Here is an 18,295-nt window from a genome sequence, read left to right as displayed (position 1 = left end):
TAATAACTACCATGTCACAAGGATACTTTATTAGACTTCCATCCTAGGGATATTGTTGTCTAACAAGTAATCTCACCAAGCTATGTGGTTGTGGTGAGTAATGACCATAAAAACAATTAGCACATCACACGGGCATCTTTCTCCACCAAAAATACTTTTGCCAATAGAGGTAGGTAGTTGTGTGTGATGACTATGAACACCATTTTGTGAAAAAACTCTAGCACTAAATATTAGTGCTTACTTGAAATTACATTTTAGTCCTAGATGTTACTTACACACAAATACTTCTTACAAAAACAACAATAAATAATATAGCTATTCAAATTGTTATATAAATATATGTAGCCATATATAATAATATTATAAAGAGGGTACAAGTTGTAAATAAGTTTGAGTCATTCCTAGAATGAACTTTTACCTACTATAATAAGTCACACATATAAGAAGTACTATAATGGTAAAGCTCAAAAGAAAGCATCAAAAGAATCCCTCTCATGTCATCTATGATCTCAAAATGAAAAGATGAAAACTCATTTTAAAAAAGTGATATTATAGCCACCAATAGGCAAACAAGTAGGGATTTCATTGAAATTGCAAATAGTTCTGTTGCTGTGCTCCCTAGAGATGGTGTTGGTGCTGGAGATAACTCATTTACAGGACCATTCAAACTTGAAGATGATGAACCAGAAGATGTTGGAGATGTTGCAGATGATTGTGGAGAGAGTCCTCCAGCTACAAAGAAATAATAGCTCAATTGAAAACACTAATACTAAGTGAGAAACAAAATCAGGTCTACTCTAATCATATAATTCGCCGCATTCACGATATTCGCAGCGGCAGTTAGATCAAGACTGAACTGTACCGAATATGTCAATGCGGCAAATTTGTGACTACGGCAAATAGTGGTAAGTGAGAAACATACCAGGAGCAAGAGGAGCAAGAGCAGGAGCGGAAGTAGGAGTTTCGGACACTGCAAAAACAATAAGGCGATAGTGATTAACATGATCAAGGGGAAAAAATTCAAAGCAAACAAACCCATCCCAAAGTGGTGTTACATAATGAAAAAGAAAAACACAAACAGAATTAATACATTGCAATAGACAATGGAGTTAACATTCAATTTAAACCTTAATTGCATATCAAAATAAAACTTGTCTTTGAATGTGTCTTTCATTATTCATATCTGTCTTCAATTGGTCTATTTGATCTACACAAATACTATAAATAGAAACAAATTTATTCGTTAAGCCAAATCAATGGATAGATATGCCGAGCATTTGACTGACTGCTCGCAGATTCAAACTCGTGACATCACATTTGACAGCACAAACGTAAATTCAAACTCACGACATCACAATTTAGCTTATAGTTATGCCGAACATTCCATAACTCAGACACAGGTTTAAATCGGCGGCATTACAATTATTCAACTTTTAAGAAATTAAATTCCAACGCTGTTAGAAAAAAGAATATAAACAAATTCTATTGTAAATGCAAAAAAAACAAAACATATAGAGTGTTCTAAAAACAAAATAACCCAGAAAGACATAAAAATTGAAAATTTGAGAAAAAAACTCAAATGGGAGAACAATGAAGAAACCCAATATCTCAGATATATATATAAAAAATGAAACTTTCTTCGTCAACACAACTATCCAAAAGGAAAACTCTATAATAAAATGGAAGAAAAAAAAGAAAGAAATGACTTACATCCACATTTAGTAGCGGAAGGAGCAGAGATTTTGCATGCAGCAGGAAGAGAGGTAGCTTTGGTGACATTCAAGACAACACCAAACTGAGCACTGCTCTTGAACGCCTCGCAGAGACAAGAAGGAGCAGTTTTGAGAACAGATTTCAAACCAGAACAACAATTACCTTCTGGTTTTGTTGTTGTGCTACCGTTTGTTACAAAAGACAAACAATCAGCCATCGTTAAGACAAGATTTGTGCAGTCCAATGATGGTGTTGGAGCTTGATGATGGGTTGATGAACCACCTTGAGCTAAATCAAAGGTCCAGATTGCAAGAACACAGAGAATGAGTGAGGATTTTGAAGCCATTTCTGAAGAAAGAGAGTGATAGAGAATAAGGGGTTTGATTGAGAGTGTTAAATAGAAATAGATTTGAGTAGAAAATTGGGAATAATGGACTAATTTTTTTTTAACTTATAGTAGTATTTTTGGTCATATTGAATATTGAATGGAGAAGTTAATTATAATATCTAAGTAGATAGAAATTGTAAATGCATCTTAAAGTATTTTTAATGTAATTTTATAAATTAAGTTGATAAATATAAAATGTATTTGAGAATTAAATTAATTATTTAAAAATTTATTCAAGAATTAAAGTGGATAATAAAAAAGTTATAAATGTATTTATAATTTCAATACACATTAAATTTGTTTACTAGAAACGTGTAACACATGCATAATCAAAATTGTTGTTTATTATTATTACTATTTAGAATTTTATTAATTTTAAAAGTAGCATATTTTAAATCCAATATCTAGGAGACATGATATTAATATGGACAACCTTTTAAATCTTTTTAAAAAAAAATCGCGATATATGAAAGTCAAAATTGTCAAAAATAAATTGTATAAAAGTATGTTGATTGTCATAAGAATATATTTTCTCATATTTAGCCACTTTGTTTAATATAAAAAAAAACTATAATCCTAAAAGTGAAGAAATTTTAGTCAAGTTTGTATATGCATGTATTCTTCCAACCAATCTATACAATAGAATATTTATTGGTTAAGAAGTTCACAAGTATCTTTTTCTTCAATGATACTTCTATTTGCATAAATATATCCAAAAGACATCTATAACAAAGTCATGTCGATATTTAAAGCATAAAAGTTCCCTACAATAAACTCTTGCTCCCTTATGGTATTTAGACATGTCTTACAGCAAATAGGGAAAACATCATCAGAAAATAATATAATCACATGGATATACTTAAGGATAGTATGATACTGAACTAATGACATATGCTACCATAGTCCATCAATGAGAATAACTATGACACAATCCCGAGCATCTGTTGCTTGCAAACATCTAAAAATTAATTTCTATATTTTGGTCATGTCAAACTTTACTTCCATGTTTTAAACACTTCTACTGTAAAAAGAAGCATTCGTCAAAACTTGTTAGGCCTTAAGGGAGACGATTGCATTGCTAGTAAAATTGTTAAGGTCAAAACCTGAATTTTACCACTATGATTATCCAAAACTCTGTCAAAATCAGTGTTCCTGCAACATATCTCATTGTCTCTCAATATATGATATTGTAACACTCAAGATTGTACTTCTGAATATAAACCCAAACCACAACAATAATAGGTTAAGAAGCCACCTTCCATTGAAGGTTCCTAAAAAAAGAATCTTAATCAACTACACTTTCTTCAATACCTTGTCACAACTTTTTATCAATCAAATATCTTCTTTTATATATATATATATATATATATATATATATATATATATATATATATATATATATATATATATATATATAAGATCAAAGTATAATAAGCTCACTTTGTGGATATCTTAGTTATGGAAGAAGTTGCATTAATTCAACAACCATGACAACTCTCTTCATGGATAACCCTCTGATAAATCCTTTATCTCAACTAACAATCCCTCCTAGCAATTTCATCCCAACACCGATCTCTGAATGTCCAAAGGGTACACAACCTTCCACGAATGTTTACTCCTATCACACAAAGATCTAAAGATCTCATTCTTATAAATATTAAAATCAAGGCTCAATTCTGACACGTCTTCTAAATATTGTTAAGGGCTTCAACCACCTCATTTGAATCATATACAACGGTCAACGCGATATTAAGTATGAAAAAAAAGTTTGCAATGGTCTATGATCTTATGAATAAAGGGTTGTAACACAAGAGTAAAAATGAGATGCTCCAACGAATCACCTTGTTGCATTCTAAGATTAATATAATATGTTTATCTCTAAGGTATAACTTCCTTGCTTGACTATAAAGAAATTCAACTCACTGAGAAATAGAAGAGCATCACACCATGCACAGTAGTATCAATCAATCTATCATGTTGAAAGTATTTTTAAAACCTATTATTAGTATAACCAAAGAATCGTCCCCATGTAGTTTGATCAAGACCTTGTTAGCATAATATAAAATGGTCTCATCACCACATGATACCATGACACAAAAATAAAATCCATTGAGATATTTTATTAGATCTTTAGTGACTCCTTTCATAGCAAAGTTGGATATTAAACACCTTCAAATAGAAACTACAAGTATATGGTGCATCCCATCATCATCAAGGGTGCACAAGTTACATGTTTTTGTTGTGTAACATATTTTGGTTTAAAAAATAATAAAGAATTTTTTTATAAAAACTTCAAATAAATTTTTGTTTGAATGGTTATTCTTTAATTTTTATTTTAGATTTTTTTATCATTTTATTAAAAAAAAAATATTAAAATTTTAAAAAATCACTTAATTTTAAATTATTTCAAACATTTTTATTTTAATTTTCAGTAATATATATTTATGTTATAAGATATCAAAATAATTTTTTTTAATTTAGAAAAAAGGTGAATTTAAAATGACTTGTAGTATTTAAAAAAACATTATTCTAAAAATCTGTTTAAAAATAAAAATAATTATTTTTAAAAAACTAAAAGAAACATTTTTAATCCATAAAACTGATTTTGTAAGTTGAGAGATATCAATTTATATAAATCTTTATTAAACTCTGTCTTTTAACTAATACTATGTTGATTGAGTTTTTCTCAATTTTTACTTTCTTTTAAGGGAAAAAGTTTTGCAACTTTGCATGATTTATGGCGAAAAGAGAGAGTGGAATATCTTTTTGAAAGGGAACTAGGTGTGCCTACTACCTAGCCATGTGGCTGCAGCATCCATTTGAGATGAAAATGCAAGTATATACGTGTCGCATGCTATTGGTATTGATATTGGTATGCACTATAGAAGAACCGTCCCTAATTCGTACACATGCCAACTTTACCTATTTAGAATATAACACAATGCACCTACTAATTGAGAAAAAATGGAAACCCTGCATTCTGTAAAAAATGGTTTTGTTTATAAATAGACTACCCTAAATTAAACTTTTTAATATTAAAATGTAAAATTCAAAATTGGAATTGGCCTTCTAAACTTTCTGTCTCTTAGTCTATTTTGATGACATGTATGTAGGTAACAATTATGAACAAATAGATCATGTTTATTTATATTGAAAATATACATAAGGGAAATAAAATGAGAAAGAGACTTTTTTATGTGAATAGGGAAACAGATTTCTTTAGAAGGAAAAATAGTGATGATTAATTTTGTTTTGGCCAACTTATAAATTTATCAATTCTTCTTTTTCAAGGCTCGTGCAATAGTTGTGAAGGAATGTATTAGAATACAAAGGGAGTTTTTACGGGGAGAAATGGAAAGGCAAATAAATATGTGTTGGTTTAGTTGATCTAAGATTTGTAGAAACAGAGCTAAAGAAGGCTTTGGAGTCAAGTATTCTGGGATTTTTAATTTGTCTCTCTTAAGTAAGTGACTTTGAAGAACTATAGATGATCTAAATTCAGTGAGGTTTGAGCTTTTAAGGTTTAGATATGGAGACATAAAAAATAAATCTTAGTAACACTTGTAGCTTTTGGGGTAAGAAGGATTCGATTTGGTGGAACGATTTAACCAAAATTTATTTTTATAGTGGTATATTTCGTCGGGCCCTAATAAGAAGTACCTAAAAAAGGGCTAGCACCTTAAGGATGGCTAGAATCCAAAGAACTAAGTTAGATCTAGTCATCCACTGGGCCAGACCTAATTGCCCACTGGGTTAGGCTTGCTAGTCTAACCAGGGCAGAAGACCCCATACTAGAATTAGGTTAAGATACCTAATCCAAAGAGTCAATCAAAGGAGGACCACTTCCCCATGATTATAGGAAGAACAAGTTTTCCCCTGACCATGTTTATAAGGCATAACTACGCATTCACTCTACAATCCTAGGCTCAAGAGAGCCTTTATAAACACTTTTTCCCAAAAGGAGGAGAGGGGATGATAAAGTCATATTCACCCTAAACCACTCAATACTACTCAGAGAGTACTTCGCTTCCAACAGTCCTAGCGCCGATCACTTAACCACGCACCTGCAACCTAGCAACACCGACTGCCAATAGTGTCTCTCACCTCACGTAAATTGGTCCCTTAAACAACCTCAAAATTCGTCATACAGGTCTACTCACCACTGTGTTTACCTTGGATTTTGGTAAACAAGCACTAGTCTTCAAAAATTGATATTTTGGTTACTTACAGGATCAACTAGATTGATCCTAGGACATATGTGTATAGTTCTTGTTTAAATATTTTCTTACTGGTAAGTTCTTCGACGATAATGTTGAACTTAAAAGTAATGCAAAGAAGATTTATGAAAAGTATAAATAAGGAAATAATTCCGAATGGAATGTAAATGGAACGAAAATGCCTTTAATGTAAATAGATTGACATTGAATGAAAATAAGGTGTTTCAGACGTACATATTTTCAGAAACTCTTTTCTTAATAACACTAGATACTTTGAGTGATTTTGAGTTTGGTACAATATTGAACTCACTGAATTCTAATGCTAAGATTCATATTTATACTACTTCGACAATAACGGTAACAAACGGTCTTTTCTCCAGAAAATGGCACGTTCTCACTTGCATGTGTTTCGCCTTTCATAGGCCTCCACGCGTCCTTTGAAGGAACGGATAAGGCCAAAATATGATTATTAGCCTCGTTTTGAATTATCTTCGTTGAACTCATCTTTGAATTATTCCAGAAACTTCTAAGTCCTATTATAATGCTATTTCGACAATATGGCAACTTCTTTGCCAAGTTCCAATCGAAAGGCTTTGCCTAACTTCCCGTCGAAGTCAGCTTGGATTTTCCAAATATTTTCTTAAGTTTTATACTTGACTTCTTATATCTTTTTGAGCATCAAAATTACAGCTAACAAATTGCCCCCAAAAAATATCTTTTTTGACCAAATGGAGAAAGGGACATTTTTTGAAAGCTTTGACGTGACAATACTTATTGTTGTGATGTCATGGTCATCATGACCACTTTTCTAAAACGTATCATCGGAGACATGCGAACTATAAATACCATCATTGTCCCTATATTATGGGAGTAGTGTAGCAACTAAAAGGGTAATCGCCTGCTCAACTAATGAAAAACATACACGCGTCCCACTACTCGGTCCACTTATCACTACAAAGGAAATGTGAACGACTTTTTCTCCCTCTATAAATATTCTTCATCTTCCTCCTTTGAATTTTTTTCCATTCTTGAGCTCATAACCTCTGATTATCTTGCGATTCTTTCTCAGAAATAACTCACACAAGCTTTTCCTCTTCCAAAGTTCAAATCTTCAACAATGGTGTGTTCAAAAACCAAGAACAACAAAGTTGGCAAGCAACAAAAGGATTTCTTATCACCTATAACCCATATTACAAAACCGTCACTGGTAGAAAATCAGGAATACGTTCTTGAACCTCTTCTCCTTGAAGAAAAGCGAAAAATCTATCAATCATAGGTATTGATTCCTCTCACTATTACTGGTAAAACTCATGCGTATATGCGTCCTTTTCCCGACCCTAATGCTGATGCTGAAAAACTTAAAAAGTTTTTCCCTACTTATCATCGTACAAAACCCAAGTGAAAAATGTATATGATAATTAGGCAAAGTTTTCGACTGAAGCCTTAAAACTAGAAAATCCTACCAATCTAAACTATATGAGTAACGCTCTTAGAGCGTTTCGCTCTTGTCCCTTGTCAAAAGACCATGAACCCTGTCTCACTTGGCTTACCAATGTTGAGAAGGAGAAAGCCCAATTTTGGAAACAAATGGGTATTTATGACATGATTCGGCTGTCGAAAGTAGTGCCTAGATATAGTTAAAACATGTTAATAGCCTCTTTATATTTTTGGGATAGTACTCACAATACTTTCCATTTCCCCTGTGGAATGTTGACTCCTACCCTTTTCGACATTGCTATTATTGTTGGTTTTCGACCAATTGGAGAAGTCTTTGACCCAAACGATATGAACGAAAACACTATCAACTTTGATACCAACAAGGCCACCTTTAATTACTATATATCTGAACTTTATAACACTAAAAACTATGAAGATTCTGACGAAGAGCATATTATCTTCATGGCACTTTGGTTGTCACGCTGTATTTTTTGCTCAAAGTCTCTTCAAGTGGTGAAGAGCTTTTCAACCCTGGTGGACCAACTTCATGTTGGACGCAACATCTACCTGAGTAAACTGATCATGGGTTTGCTTTATGAGTCTTTGGGAGAAGCTGTCGAAATTCTGAAGATTTATCAACCAGGGACAAACCTGCTACTGGCTGGCCCATACTGGTTACTCCAATTATGGTTAAATGCCACTTTTGAGCCTTCACTCCCAACCCATAACACCATTAATGAAGAAGACAAATAAATTAAGAACAGGAAAGTCGAAGGGATATATCTGGTTCATCTGACCCCAAATGACGAAGGATCAAGCTTACAAGCTTCTTTTTCTATATATGTGATGATGTTCGCAAAATGCTACAACCTCACTCCTTATATGGCTCCCTTCGCTGACAGAACCCATGGCCCTAAGTGGTTCACCAGAGAATTCCCTGCCCCTTCGATCAATCAGGAAGCATAATCCTTGTCCATATGTGAGGCGTTTCTTACCCCTAGGTTGATTTCCTCCAAACTCAGATCGTCGAAGGACCAGATAACCTTGGTTAGCTATCAGTCCAATCTTGTCTCTCGACAATTTGGCCTCATCCAATTAATGCCCAAACTCCTCTATGGCCTAAAAAGCACTCTCTATCTTTATAACATGTGGTTCACTAAGGATGAATGTGATAAAAATCTATCTTTGTATGCCGAAGTTGCTAAACTCACTCCCATCTCTTTTCGACCATCATTTTATTATACACAAGAATTTGACATTTGATGGAAAAACTACTACACCAACGAAATCTTCAACGTTCTTTCACTTACTCAACATCTAACTGATGCTTTTGCTTCTATACAGGACAGGCACAAGAAAGATATAACAACATATATCAAGGAGATTTGAGCATTCTAGAAATACTTTGAAACTGTCTACAGGCCTGATGACCTCGGTTGAAGCATCCGTGAGGCATCATTTATTTTAAAAGAAAACTTTATATAGAAACTTCCTGACTTAAAAATCCCTTCGTGTGTCAAGCCCGAAAACAGGTATGAGTTAGCTTTTAGACTCCAACCACCAAAATTCCCACGATTGCCAAGCCCTGATCTTGGCCTGGCATTTGGACCTCCATTCCCAAAATGGTTCGTCTGTAAGGATTCAATAAAATTCCTTTGACAATATTCCTTAAAACTTGCCAAATGGGTGGTCTCGAATAAGCTCATTCTGGAGAGTTTTAAAGGTTCCCTTCATGTTGATATAGAACATGTTCGCATCCTTACTCCAATACTTGAAGGTGTGGAATGGGAGGATCCTTCAACTTATTTCTTTTAAAATTTTCTCTTATATGTTCCCCTGACTTCGATATTTTTGGTTCACCTATTTCTCTTCTTAGCTATTAAAATTGAAACCAACGCTGCAAAGGAAACTACTACAGCGAAGAAAGCTGCGGCTTCGGCCAAAAGTGGTGACCAAACTGAAGAGGCCAATCTAACGAAGACCATATCAAAGATATTATTCACATTTTTAAGGCTTCATCATTTACACGTTTAATTTACACTATGCTAATACCTTTGTTATTTTCATGTTGTTCGAAAACCTCCTCAAACTCCCAAGAAACGAAAACTCATATTGGTCGAATCAGATCCTGAAGATCTATCGCCAGATACTTCTAAGCCGGGCAAGAAGAATAAGAAATCGAAAGCATCTGACTCCATTCCCTATAGAAATCCAACATAACACCCAAGCCAATAAAATCAACTGCTCAGAAAGTCATTGATGTTGGTCCTAAGCCAACCACTATTGCGCTTGAGCATGCTGAAAGTGACAACTCTAGTCCTGGTGCAGAGGGACTCAAGGTATTTCAACTTCGCCTTACTTCTTTTTCATCAGACTTTTATGTTCAACTGATATTAATGATTTTGTTTCTTTCTCTCTTTGTAGGATAATCAACTTGGTATTGAAACTTCCAGTATCAAGTATGAAGTTCCTAAAAGTACCAGTACTCCTTCTGTTCATTATATATCCAATAAAGGGCCGAATAAAGGATCGACTAGAGAAGTTAACTAACTTGTTTAAGTTCAACAAGACAAACTTCCAAACGTTGTCTCCCCTCAACAATCTCACTCAATTACTTCTGAAAATGACAGTGAAGCTACATAGCATAATGGCATGGAAATACCAGACACAGAAGAGCGTGAAAAAGCAAAACCAGATGAGTCTTATTCAAAAATTTCCAATCATGATGAAGATGGGCATAATGACGAAGATGAAACCATGCCCAATGTCGATGAAGAGATTCAGGCTGAAGAAAGTCCCCACAAAGATAAAGCCTCAATGGATATCGTCGCTACTACTAAAGAAGAACAATCCAACTGAATATTTGAAGGCTATGTTGAGCGCACAAGCAAGATCTACTGAGAAAGGCTCTAGTTCTTCAATTCCTTATGGTAGTCACTCTACTGTCGAACCTGCTAACCAACAACTCAAACGAATCAAAGAGCAGACTTTCAATGTCAACCTGATCCAAATGCTGGAGAGCAACCTAAATTCCAGTTATAGAATCAGGGATCTGCTGAAAAAGGTTCACATTTTAAACATTTTTCCAGAAAGTGCAGATTTTATAGTGGAACTTGGGTTTCTTATTGATCAAGTCTTTACGGATCTCTTGTGCAAGTAAGATGCTTCGACCAAAATTGAGAAGAAAATGGAAACTCAAGCAGTTGAATGGGATACAACTATTGAATCCATTACTAAGGTTGAAACTCTAGAGAAATCCTTCTCTCAAAATCAAGAAGAGTTCGACACCTGTGCTTCCAACATTTCTACTTGGGAGGAACAAATTAAGGAATTGCAAGCTAACATTCAAAAGGCCAAGGATTGTCAGGACGAGATCCAAAAGCTTGACCACCACCAACTTGACAAAGAGATTAAAGTGGACGTCCAACACGTCGAACGAACCCAAAAATTGGGAACCGAAATTGATACCCTTACTCTTGGCAAGTCTGTCATCAAACGCCGCCTGCTGGTGTCCATTGTAAAATACAATCGAATGAAGGCTTCTCTCACAACTGCTTTTTGCACTTAGTTGGACGTTGAAATTTTTTACTTTGTGACTTCAAAATTCCTGGATAATATAATCTTGTAATGAACAACCTTGGCCATTTTGGCATTTTAATTTACCATTTTGGCTTCTATTTTGCACACGCATTCATTCTGTTGATATCTTAACTTTCTGAAGTATATGTTTATATTTTTTCAAATATTTCCCATTTATCTATATGATTCTTTTAGCTTCTTCTAACTCTTCGATTTCATAAGTGTTATTCGAAAAAGCTTGGATAATTTGGAAAGGTCCTTCCCAATTTGGGGACCATTTACCCAACGTTATATCTTTTCGATCCATAGGTAGGATTACTTTCCATGCCAAATCTCCAGTCGAAAATGTTCTAATTTTGACCTTTTTATTATATGCTTTCTCTATTATCTTCTTTTTTCTTCCCAATAACTCTACGACTTTCAACCTTTCTTCCACTAAGTCAACTAGTTCATCAATCATCATATTATAATAAGACTCGCACGGAATCTCGCATTGCCTCTGAACTCTAGTTGATTGAAGACATATTTCGACTGGTAAAACTGCATCATGCCCATAATTCAAACAAAAAGGCGTAGCATTTGTGTCTTCCTTAGGAGACGTTCGACAAGCCCAAAGAATTTGATCTAAAGTCTTATGCCAATTCTTTGACTTTTTCCCACATGCTTCTTTATTAACCCAATCACTACCTTGTTCGCTGCTTCGACTTGACCATTCGCCTAGGCATAATAAGGCGTAGACACTATAAGTTTAATCCCTATTTCTTTAGCAAATTCTTCTATCTTTCAACCAGTGAACACTGATCCTTGATCAGTTGTAATGGTCTCAGGGATTCCGAACCTCTAAATTATGTGCCTTTGAATAAATTCAATCACTGCTTCTTGATCCATGTTCACCAAAGGTATGGCTTCAATCCATTTAGTAAAGTAATCAATACCCACTAAAATGTACCTCTGGCCTTTAGATGAGGCTGGTCGAATTTCACCAACTAAATCTAATGTCCAACCTCTAAAGGGCAAAGGATTTACTATGGAATATAGTTCGCTTGCAGGAACATGTTGAATGCCTGCATGCATCTGGCACTATTAACACCATTTAGCAAACTCAATGCAGTCCTTCAACATTGTAGGCCTATACATTCCTTGTCGAAACAACAACCACTTTATTTTGCGGCTAACTTGATGAGCTCCACATGCCCCACTATGGACATTTGACAGAGCCAAATATGCCTCACTTTCACTAAGGAATTTGAGAAAAATTCCTTCATGTGTCTTTTTGAATAATTCGTTCCTATAAGAGTATAACTTAGAGCACGATACCTGACTTTTTGCTCTGCAGATGTTGTTGGGTTTTCCAGATAATCTACTATTGGTTTTATCCAATCTGTGTTAGTCAAGTTATCTATGGCCAATATTTCAAAATTTTCTCTGTCTGCATATCCCAACTTTGTCATTTCTAAATCTGATAGAGATAACTTGGTTTCCATTACTCTTCCTCGAACTTCAATTCAATCCTCCAATTTTTCTTTCGACACTTTGTACCCAGAAGCAATTTAGGCCAAATAATTAGCCTCTTGATTTTTGAGTTGAGGGATGTGTTTAATGTTCACGTAGTCAAACTTTCGCAGCAGTCTATTTGCTATCACTAAATACATGATCAAATTTTCTTTGACACATTTGTATTCCCTATTTATTTGTTTGGCAACCAGTTTAAAGTCACCACTTATTTCGACTCTAGTTGCCCCCAATTCCAACAAGATTTTGAGGTCAGCTATCAAAGCTTCATATTCAACCTCATTGTTCAAGCAAGAATCCTCTATCCGGTACTTGAATTTTGTTGGAACTTTGTTAGGAGAAATGATTATAACTCCAATCCCAGTTCCTTCTTTATGACTAGAACCATCGAAATATAATTTCCAAGGTTCAAGTTCTACAAAGGCTTGGGGAGCTTCGACTATGGAGTGATCAACGACAAAATTTGCAACTACTTGCCTTTTCATAACTTTCAAAGGCATGTAGGTCAAAAAATACTCAGTTAAAGGAAGTGCTCGTTTCCTAATTCTACTATGTAAGATTGGCTTAGAAAGTATATGTTTTAGTATGTCAAAATGAGACAAAACATACACGTCAATAATCTTTATATAGTGCTTTAATTTTATGCAATAGAAGTACAAACACATGCACAAATTTTCAACCATATTATACCTAGTTTTTGTATCATTAAGGACTCAACTAAGATAATAAATGCCTCTTTCAATTCCATTTTCATCCTCTTGAGCAAGCATGCTCCCTATAGTTACATCAGATGTAGAAATATATAACCTCATACTTTTACTTCTACAAGGAGGTGATAGAATTGGAGGACAAATAAGATAATCTTTGATTTTTTCGAATGCTTCCTACTGTGCTTATCCCCATTTGAAACCTTCCCCTGTCAGTCGAAGAAGAGGCGAAAAGGCTTGAGTTTTTCCACTTAGATTTGATATGAATCTCCTTATGAAGTTAATCTTTCCCAGCAAAGATTGTAGTTCCTTCTTTGTTAGTGGTGCTTTCGCTTCCATTATGGTCTTGGTCTTATTTAGGTTGATTTCAATCCCCTTTTTATGGACCACAGAGCCTAAAAAATCCCCTGCCTGCATACAAAATGCACACTTGAGAGGATTCATCTTCAGACCATGTTTCCTCATTATTTTGAATGACTGTCGGAGATGGTCAATATGACTTTTTCCTTATGGAGACTTAATAATAATATCGTCAATGTAAATCTGCACAAAAGTCTCAATGAAATCATGAAAAATAGAATTCATTTCTCTTTGCTAAGTTGCCCCAACATTTTTCAAACCAAAGGGCATGACCACCCATTCATAGGTGCCCAAGGCTTCTGGGCAAGGAAATGCTGTTTTAGGGACATCTTCATCGACAATAAAAATATGATTATATCCATAATACCCATCAAGCATACTAAGATACTCGAAACTTGCGGCTGACTTGACAAGCATTTCTGCCACTAGCATTAGGTATTCATCCTGGGGTTGCTTCATTCAAATCTCGGAAGTCAATGCAAACCCTCAAAGTTCCATTATTTTTTGTAACATGAACAATATTTGCAATCCATTCGACGTACCTTATTGTGCGGATGAACTTACATTTGAGAAGCCTTTCGATTTCTTCTTTGATTTTCGACAGGATTCCTGGTGAGAAACGCCTTGGATTTTTCTTAACTGGCTTTCTCCCAGGCTTTAAAGGCAATTTTAACTCCACCAAATCCCTACTCAATCTAGGTATCTCACCGTAATCCCAAGCAAAGCAGTATTTGTACTCTTTCAAGATTTGGATCACTTCGACCTTGAGTTCTAGGCTGAGGTTGGCGCTGATATATGTTGGCCTTTTTCTTACTCCATCTCCGAAGTCAATTTATTCTAGGGGATCTTCCACCAGCATTTTGATGTTAGGTGCTACGGGACCCTTCTCAAAACCCAAAGGCTCGTCATCATAGATGGGGTCGATCCTCTGGATAGTCACATTGACGTGTTGTTTATCAGGGGGTTCTGGTTCAAAATACACCTCAGACCCTTCAAGGTATACTTTAGTCTCTATGGCTTCGACAACCATGTACTTTACTTCGGCCTCTAAGGCTGCTTTTAACTTGTTTTCGGCTATGTAAGCCGAAATGTTTTCCAATGTGCTGGATTTAGACATAATCATTGTTCTCGTCTCCCTAACCAGTAGGTCGGAGTCCTGGAGCCCCTTCACCTTTGTCTAATTCCCCCCATGATTTCTCTATCACAGTTGAAACCAAGGGTTGGATGCATATTTAGAGAATAAAATGCCTTATCAGAAGACATGTATGGGAAACCGACAAGGTTGTGTCGCAACCTAAAAAATATAGTATGCGAAAAAACAACCGGCGAAAAAGAGATGACAGAAGAGCCGCCACCGTGCGTTCTTTATCCCAAAGGAGGGAAAGGAAACGCGCGAAGTAAACCTGAAGAAAGGAAAGGAAAAGACAAGGTCTCGTAACCAAATCTTGGGTTCAGGAGTCGATTATGCGAAGGGAAGGTATTAGCACCCCTACGCATCCGTAGTACTCTACGGGATCCACTCTTGTTGTTCTTGTCTAAAGGGTGTGTGTTTATCTAATGTACTATTTACTAAGAGAAAGGGTCAAAGAAAATGACTCGCACGGATGTCGCATCCACTGCATACGTATCTCATCTGAATATGAGAATCAGAGTCTTCGTAGTTCGGCTACCTATGGGTTAAGGATAAGTGTGCTCGCTAAGAAATCGCGTCTTATGCCTACGTATCTCATCGGAAATGAGAATCAGAGCAAAACGTAGTTCAGCTAACTACGGGTACAAAGGTCTCGATTGCAACTAGGGCAAGAGAAAGGAAAGGTCTCGATCGCAACGAGGGCGAGAGAAAAGAATCGCAACGAGGGCGAAAGCAAACAAGGATTAGTTGTTAGTTGTTAGTCAAAAACTCGGCAAGACATCGCATCTTGTGCCTACGTATCTCATCTGAACATGAGAATCAGAGTTGTCGTAGTTCGACTAACTACGGGTTGCCATCTGAACATGGACTTACAAAGGAGGACACCAGTTGTGTCAAAGGAGAGTGGGCAATGTGCTCACGTCCTAGAAGCAGGTGTCGCAGCTCGCTGAATCGAGTCTTAGGCAGTTACCTCTTTGCAATAGAACGGACTACATGCCACAAGATCGGAGACGCTCGGAAAGGTCTAAAGATGGGGAAGCTCTGTCCTAGAGTTGTCATGCAATGTGGACCTATGTGTTAGGATTTACAAATGGGAACATCTACCTAATGTTAGCATGCAAAGTAATGAGGGAATTCTACCTATGTTATCATACAAAAGAATAAGGGAATTCTATCTATGTTATCATACAAAAGGATATGGGAATACTACCTATGTTATCATACAAAAGGATATGGGAATACTACATATGTTATCATACAAAAGGATATGGGAATCCTACCTATGTCATCATACAAAGGGTTCTATCTAATGGGTGCTACCTAAACGGAACAAGAATCGACGAATGGAGCAAGGAGAGGTGCTAGGGATAAGGGTAGATGGCGATGCATGAAGCAATCGACTTACAAGGTTGATGGCGATGCATAAAGCAATCGACTTACAAGGTTGATGGATGAATACGTGCTGGTTCTGTTAAGTTTTGAAAATGATTACTCGACGTTGGATCGAGGTTTTGATCTTGTTATGAAATGGTTATCGGATGTTCATTTTATTTCTTGTATTAACAAATGAATAAAGAATGAGAGAAATAAACATTATACAATTCATGGGAGAGGGATACATTTGTGATGAATGGGGATTGTACATGGCAATCAAACAATAATAATATATGCCTCATACAACATACAAGTAGGCCACAGTTAATCAAACAAGTAAGATATAAACAAGTATATAATCAAATCAAATAATCAAAGAATGAAATAATGAAGCATTAAACAATGTATGAGAAGTATAAATATATTAAACAATCAAACAATAAAGACATGGATGAAAGAAACAAGTATAAAAATATCAGATGAATAAGACAAGTGAAATTATGCACACAAAGAATCAATGAATAATTTAATCGGGAAATGATGCAAGGATCAAATAAAATCAAGATGAAAGGCCTCTAATATGTGGCACGTGAGATGAACAAGGGAGGATCAAAAGATCTCTTCAATTGCCCTAAGCAATCCCTATGTCAAACATCAATCATAGAAAAGTCAACCGAAAAGTCAAGTCAACTTAAAAAATGTCAAATAAATAGTAAATTAATCACAAAAATTATGAATCTAAAAATAATTTTAAGTCATGGAAATAAAATAAATGAAAAAAAGTGTGTTAAAATGGCCTATTTGAAACAAATAATTAAAATAAAATACTAGCATTAAATAAAAACGAAAATAAAAATTAAAATAAATTAAATAAAACATTAAAGAAAGTAAAATATATTTTTTGATATTTTTATGCATAAATAAAATATTTTAAAACAATTAAAACTTAAACATGGAAATAAAAAAAAAGATGGAAATGAAACAAAGGAATGGCAATGGGCCAGACATGGAGGGGGGGCGGATAACAGGTATGCGCCAGGCCCAGGACCAACGAAGTGGAAGGCCAGCGTGACATAATCAATTTTTTTCATTAATAAACATGTGAAGCAAAAATCAATTGGTGCAGCCAACTTAAAACGCTAGAGGACAAAAGAACAAGCGGACGGATGAGATCCTCCCAGGCGCGCGGATCAGGCGGTGTTCGTGCCGCCACGTGGCCATTTGCATGAAAACAACAACAACAACACGTTCAACATGCAGCAACGCGGCCATGGCGGTTTTTTTTTGCTCATCTTCCACAACGAATTTCTCTCACTACAGCGCTCCAAATGCCATGGTATAAAAAGCAAAGTTCTAGTACTAAATGAGAGGAACAACATGGTATTTTATTTCATGCGAAATGATGACTTTATCATAGAGAAATATGGACAATAAGGGAGGCTCATGCAAAGATTTTCAGAAAAATAAATGTCAAAAAAACTTAAAGTTTAAAACAAGGCCTCATGGTGAGGGTTTTATGGACAAGTAGTGCATATCATTAGCATAAAAAAAAGCATGAAGAAAAAGAGAGCATGGCATAATGGAGAGGTAAACATGGTAATGGCATGAAATAGTGTGATAATGGTATGAACAAATATGATGAACAAAACATGGAATATGGTCATGGAAGATGAGATAAAAAGATTACCTAGTGGAGAAAGTCCACTGCTCCTTGAAAATGGAAGGATGGGATGAGAATGAGATGCTTGTGCTTTGACTTGGGAATTTGTGAAAATGGAAGGGAATGCAACTTGGTTTCTTTTCTCTTGCCTTGCCTCCTTTGAAAAATATCAGCCTCCTCTTCTGATTAGGGTTTTAGGAGTTTATATATGTAGGG

General features: G+C 35.3%; 1 protein-coding gene across 1 annotated transcript; it reads right to left on the bottom strand.

Moving 5' to 3' along the window:
* Positions 1 to 324: 324 nt before the first annotated feature.
* Positions 325 to 2,224, bottom strand: LOC127118566 (non-specific lipid transfer protein GPI-anchored 31). The gene is made up of 3 exons (XM_051048779.1): positions 1,711 to 2,224; positions 923 to 970; positions 325 to 732 (listed from the first exon to the last, which is right to left on the bottom strand). The coding sequence occupies exons 1-3, from the start codon at positions 2,057 to 2,059 to the stop codon at positions 536 to 538; spliced, it is 594 nt and encodes a 197-aa protein (XP_050904736.1). The 5' UTR covers positions 2,060 to 2,224; the 3' UTR covers positions 325 to 535.
* Positions 2,225 to 18,295: the final 16,071 nt, after the last annotated feature.

The sequence above is a fragment of the Lathyrus oleraceus genome, chromosome 2 (genome assembly GCF_024323335.1).
Source record: "Lathyrus oleraceus cultivar Zhongwan6 chromosome 2, CAAS_Psat_ZW6_1.0, whole genome shotgun sequence".
NCBI lineage: Eukaryota > Viridiplantae > Streptophyta > Magnoliopsida > Fabales > Fabaceae > Lathyrus > Lathyrus oleraceus.
This window is presented reverse-complemented; position numbering and strand designations above follow the sequence as displayed.

Coding starts and splice junctions, on each gene's coding strand:
- LOC127118566 (XM_051048779.1), bottom strand. CDS start 2,059: ATGGCTTCAAAATCCTCACTCATTCTCTGTGTTCTTGCAATCTGGACC. Junction 971..1,710: donor TTCCGCTACTAAATGTGGAT/GTAAGTCATTTC, acceptor TTGTTTTTGCAG/TGTCCGAAACTCCTACTTCC. Junction 733..922: donor TCTTGCTCCTCTTGCTCCTG/GTATGTTTCTCA, acceptor ATTTCTTTGTAG/CTGGAGGACTCTCTCCACAA.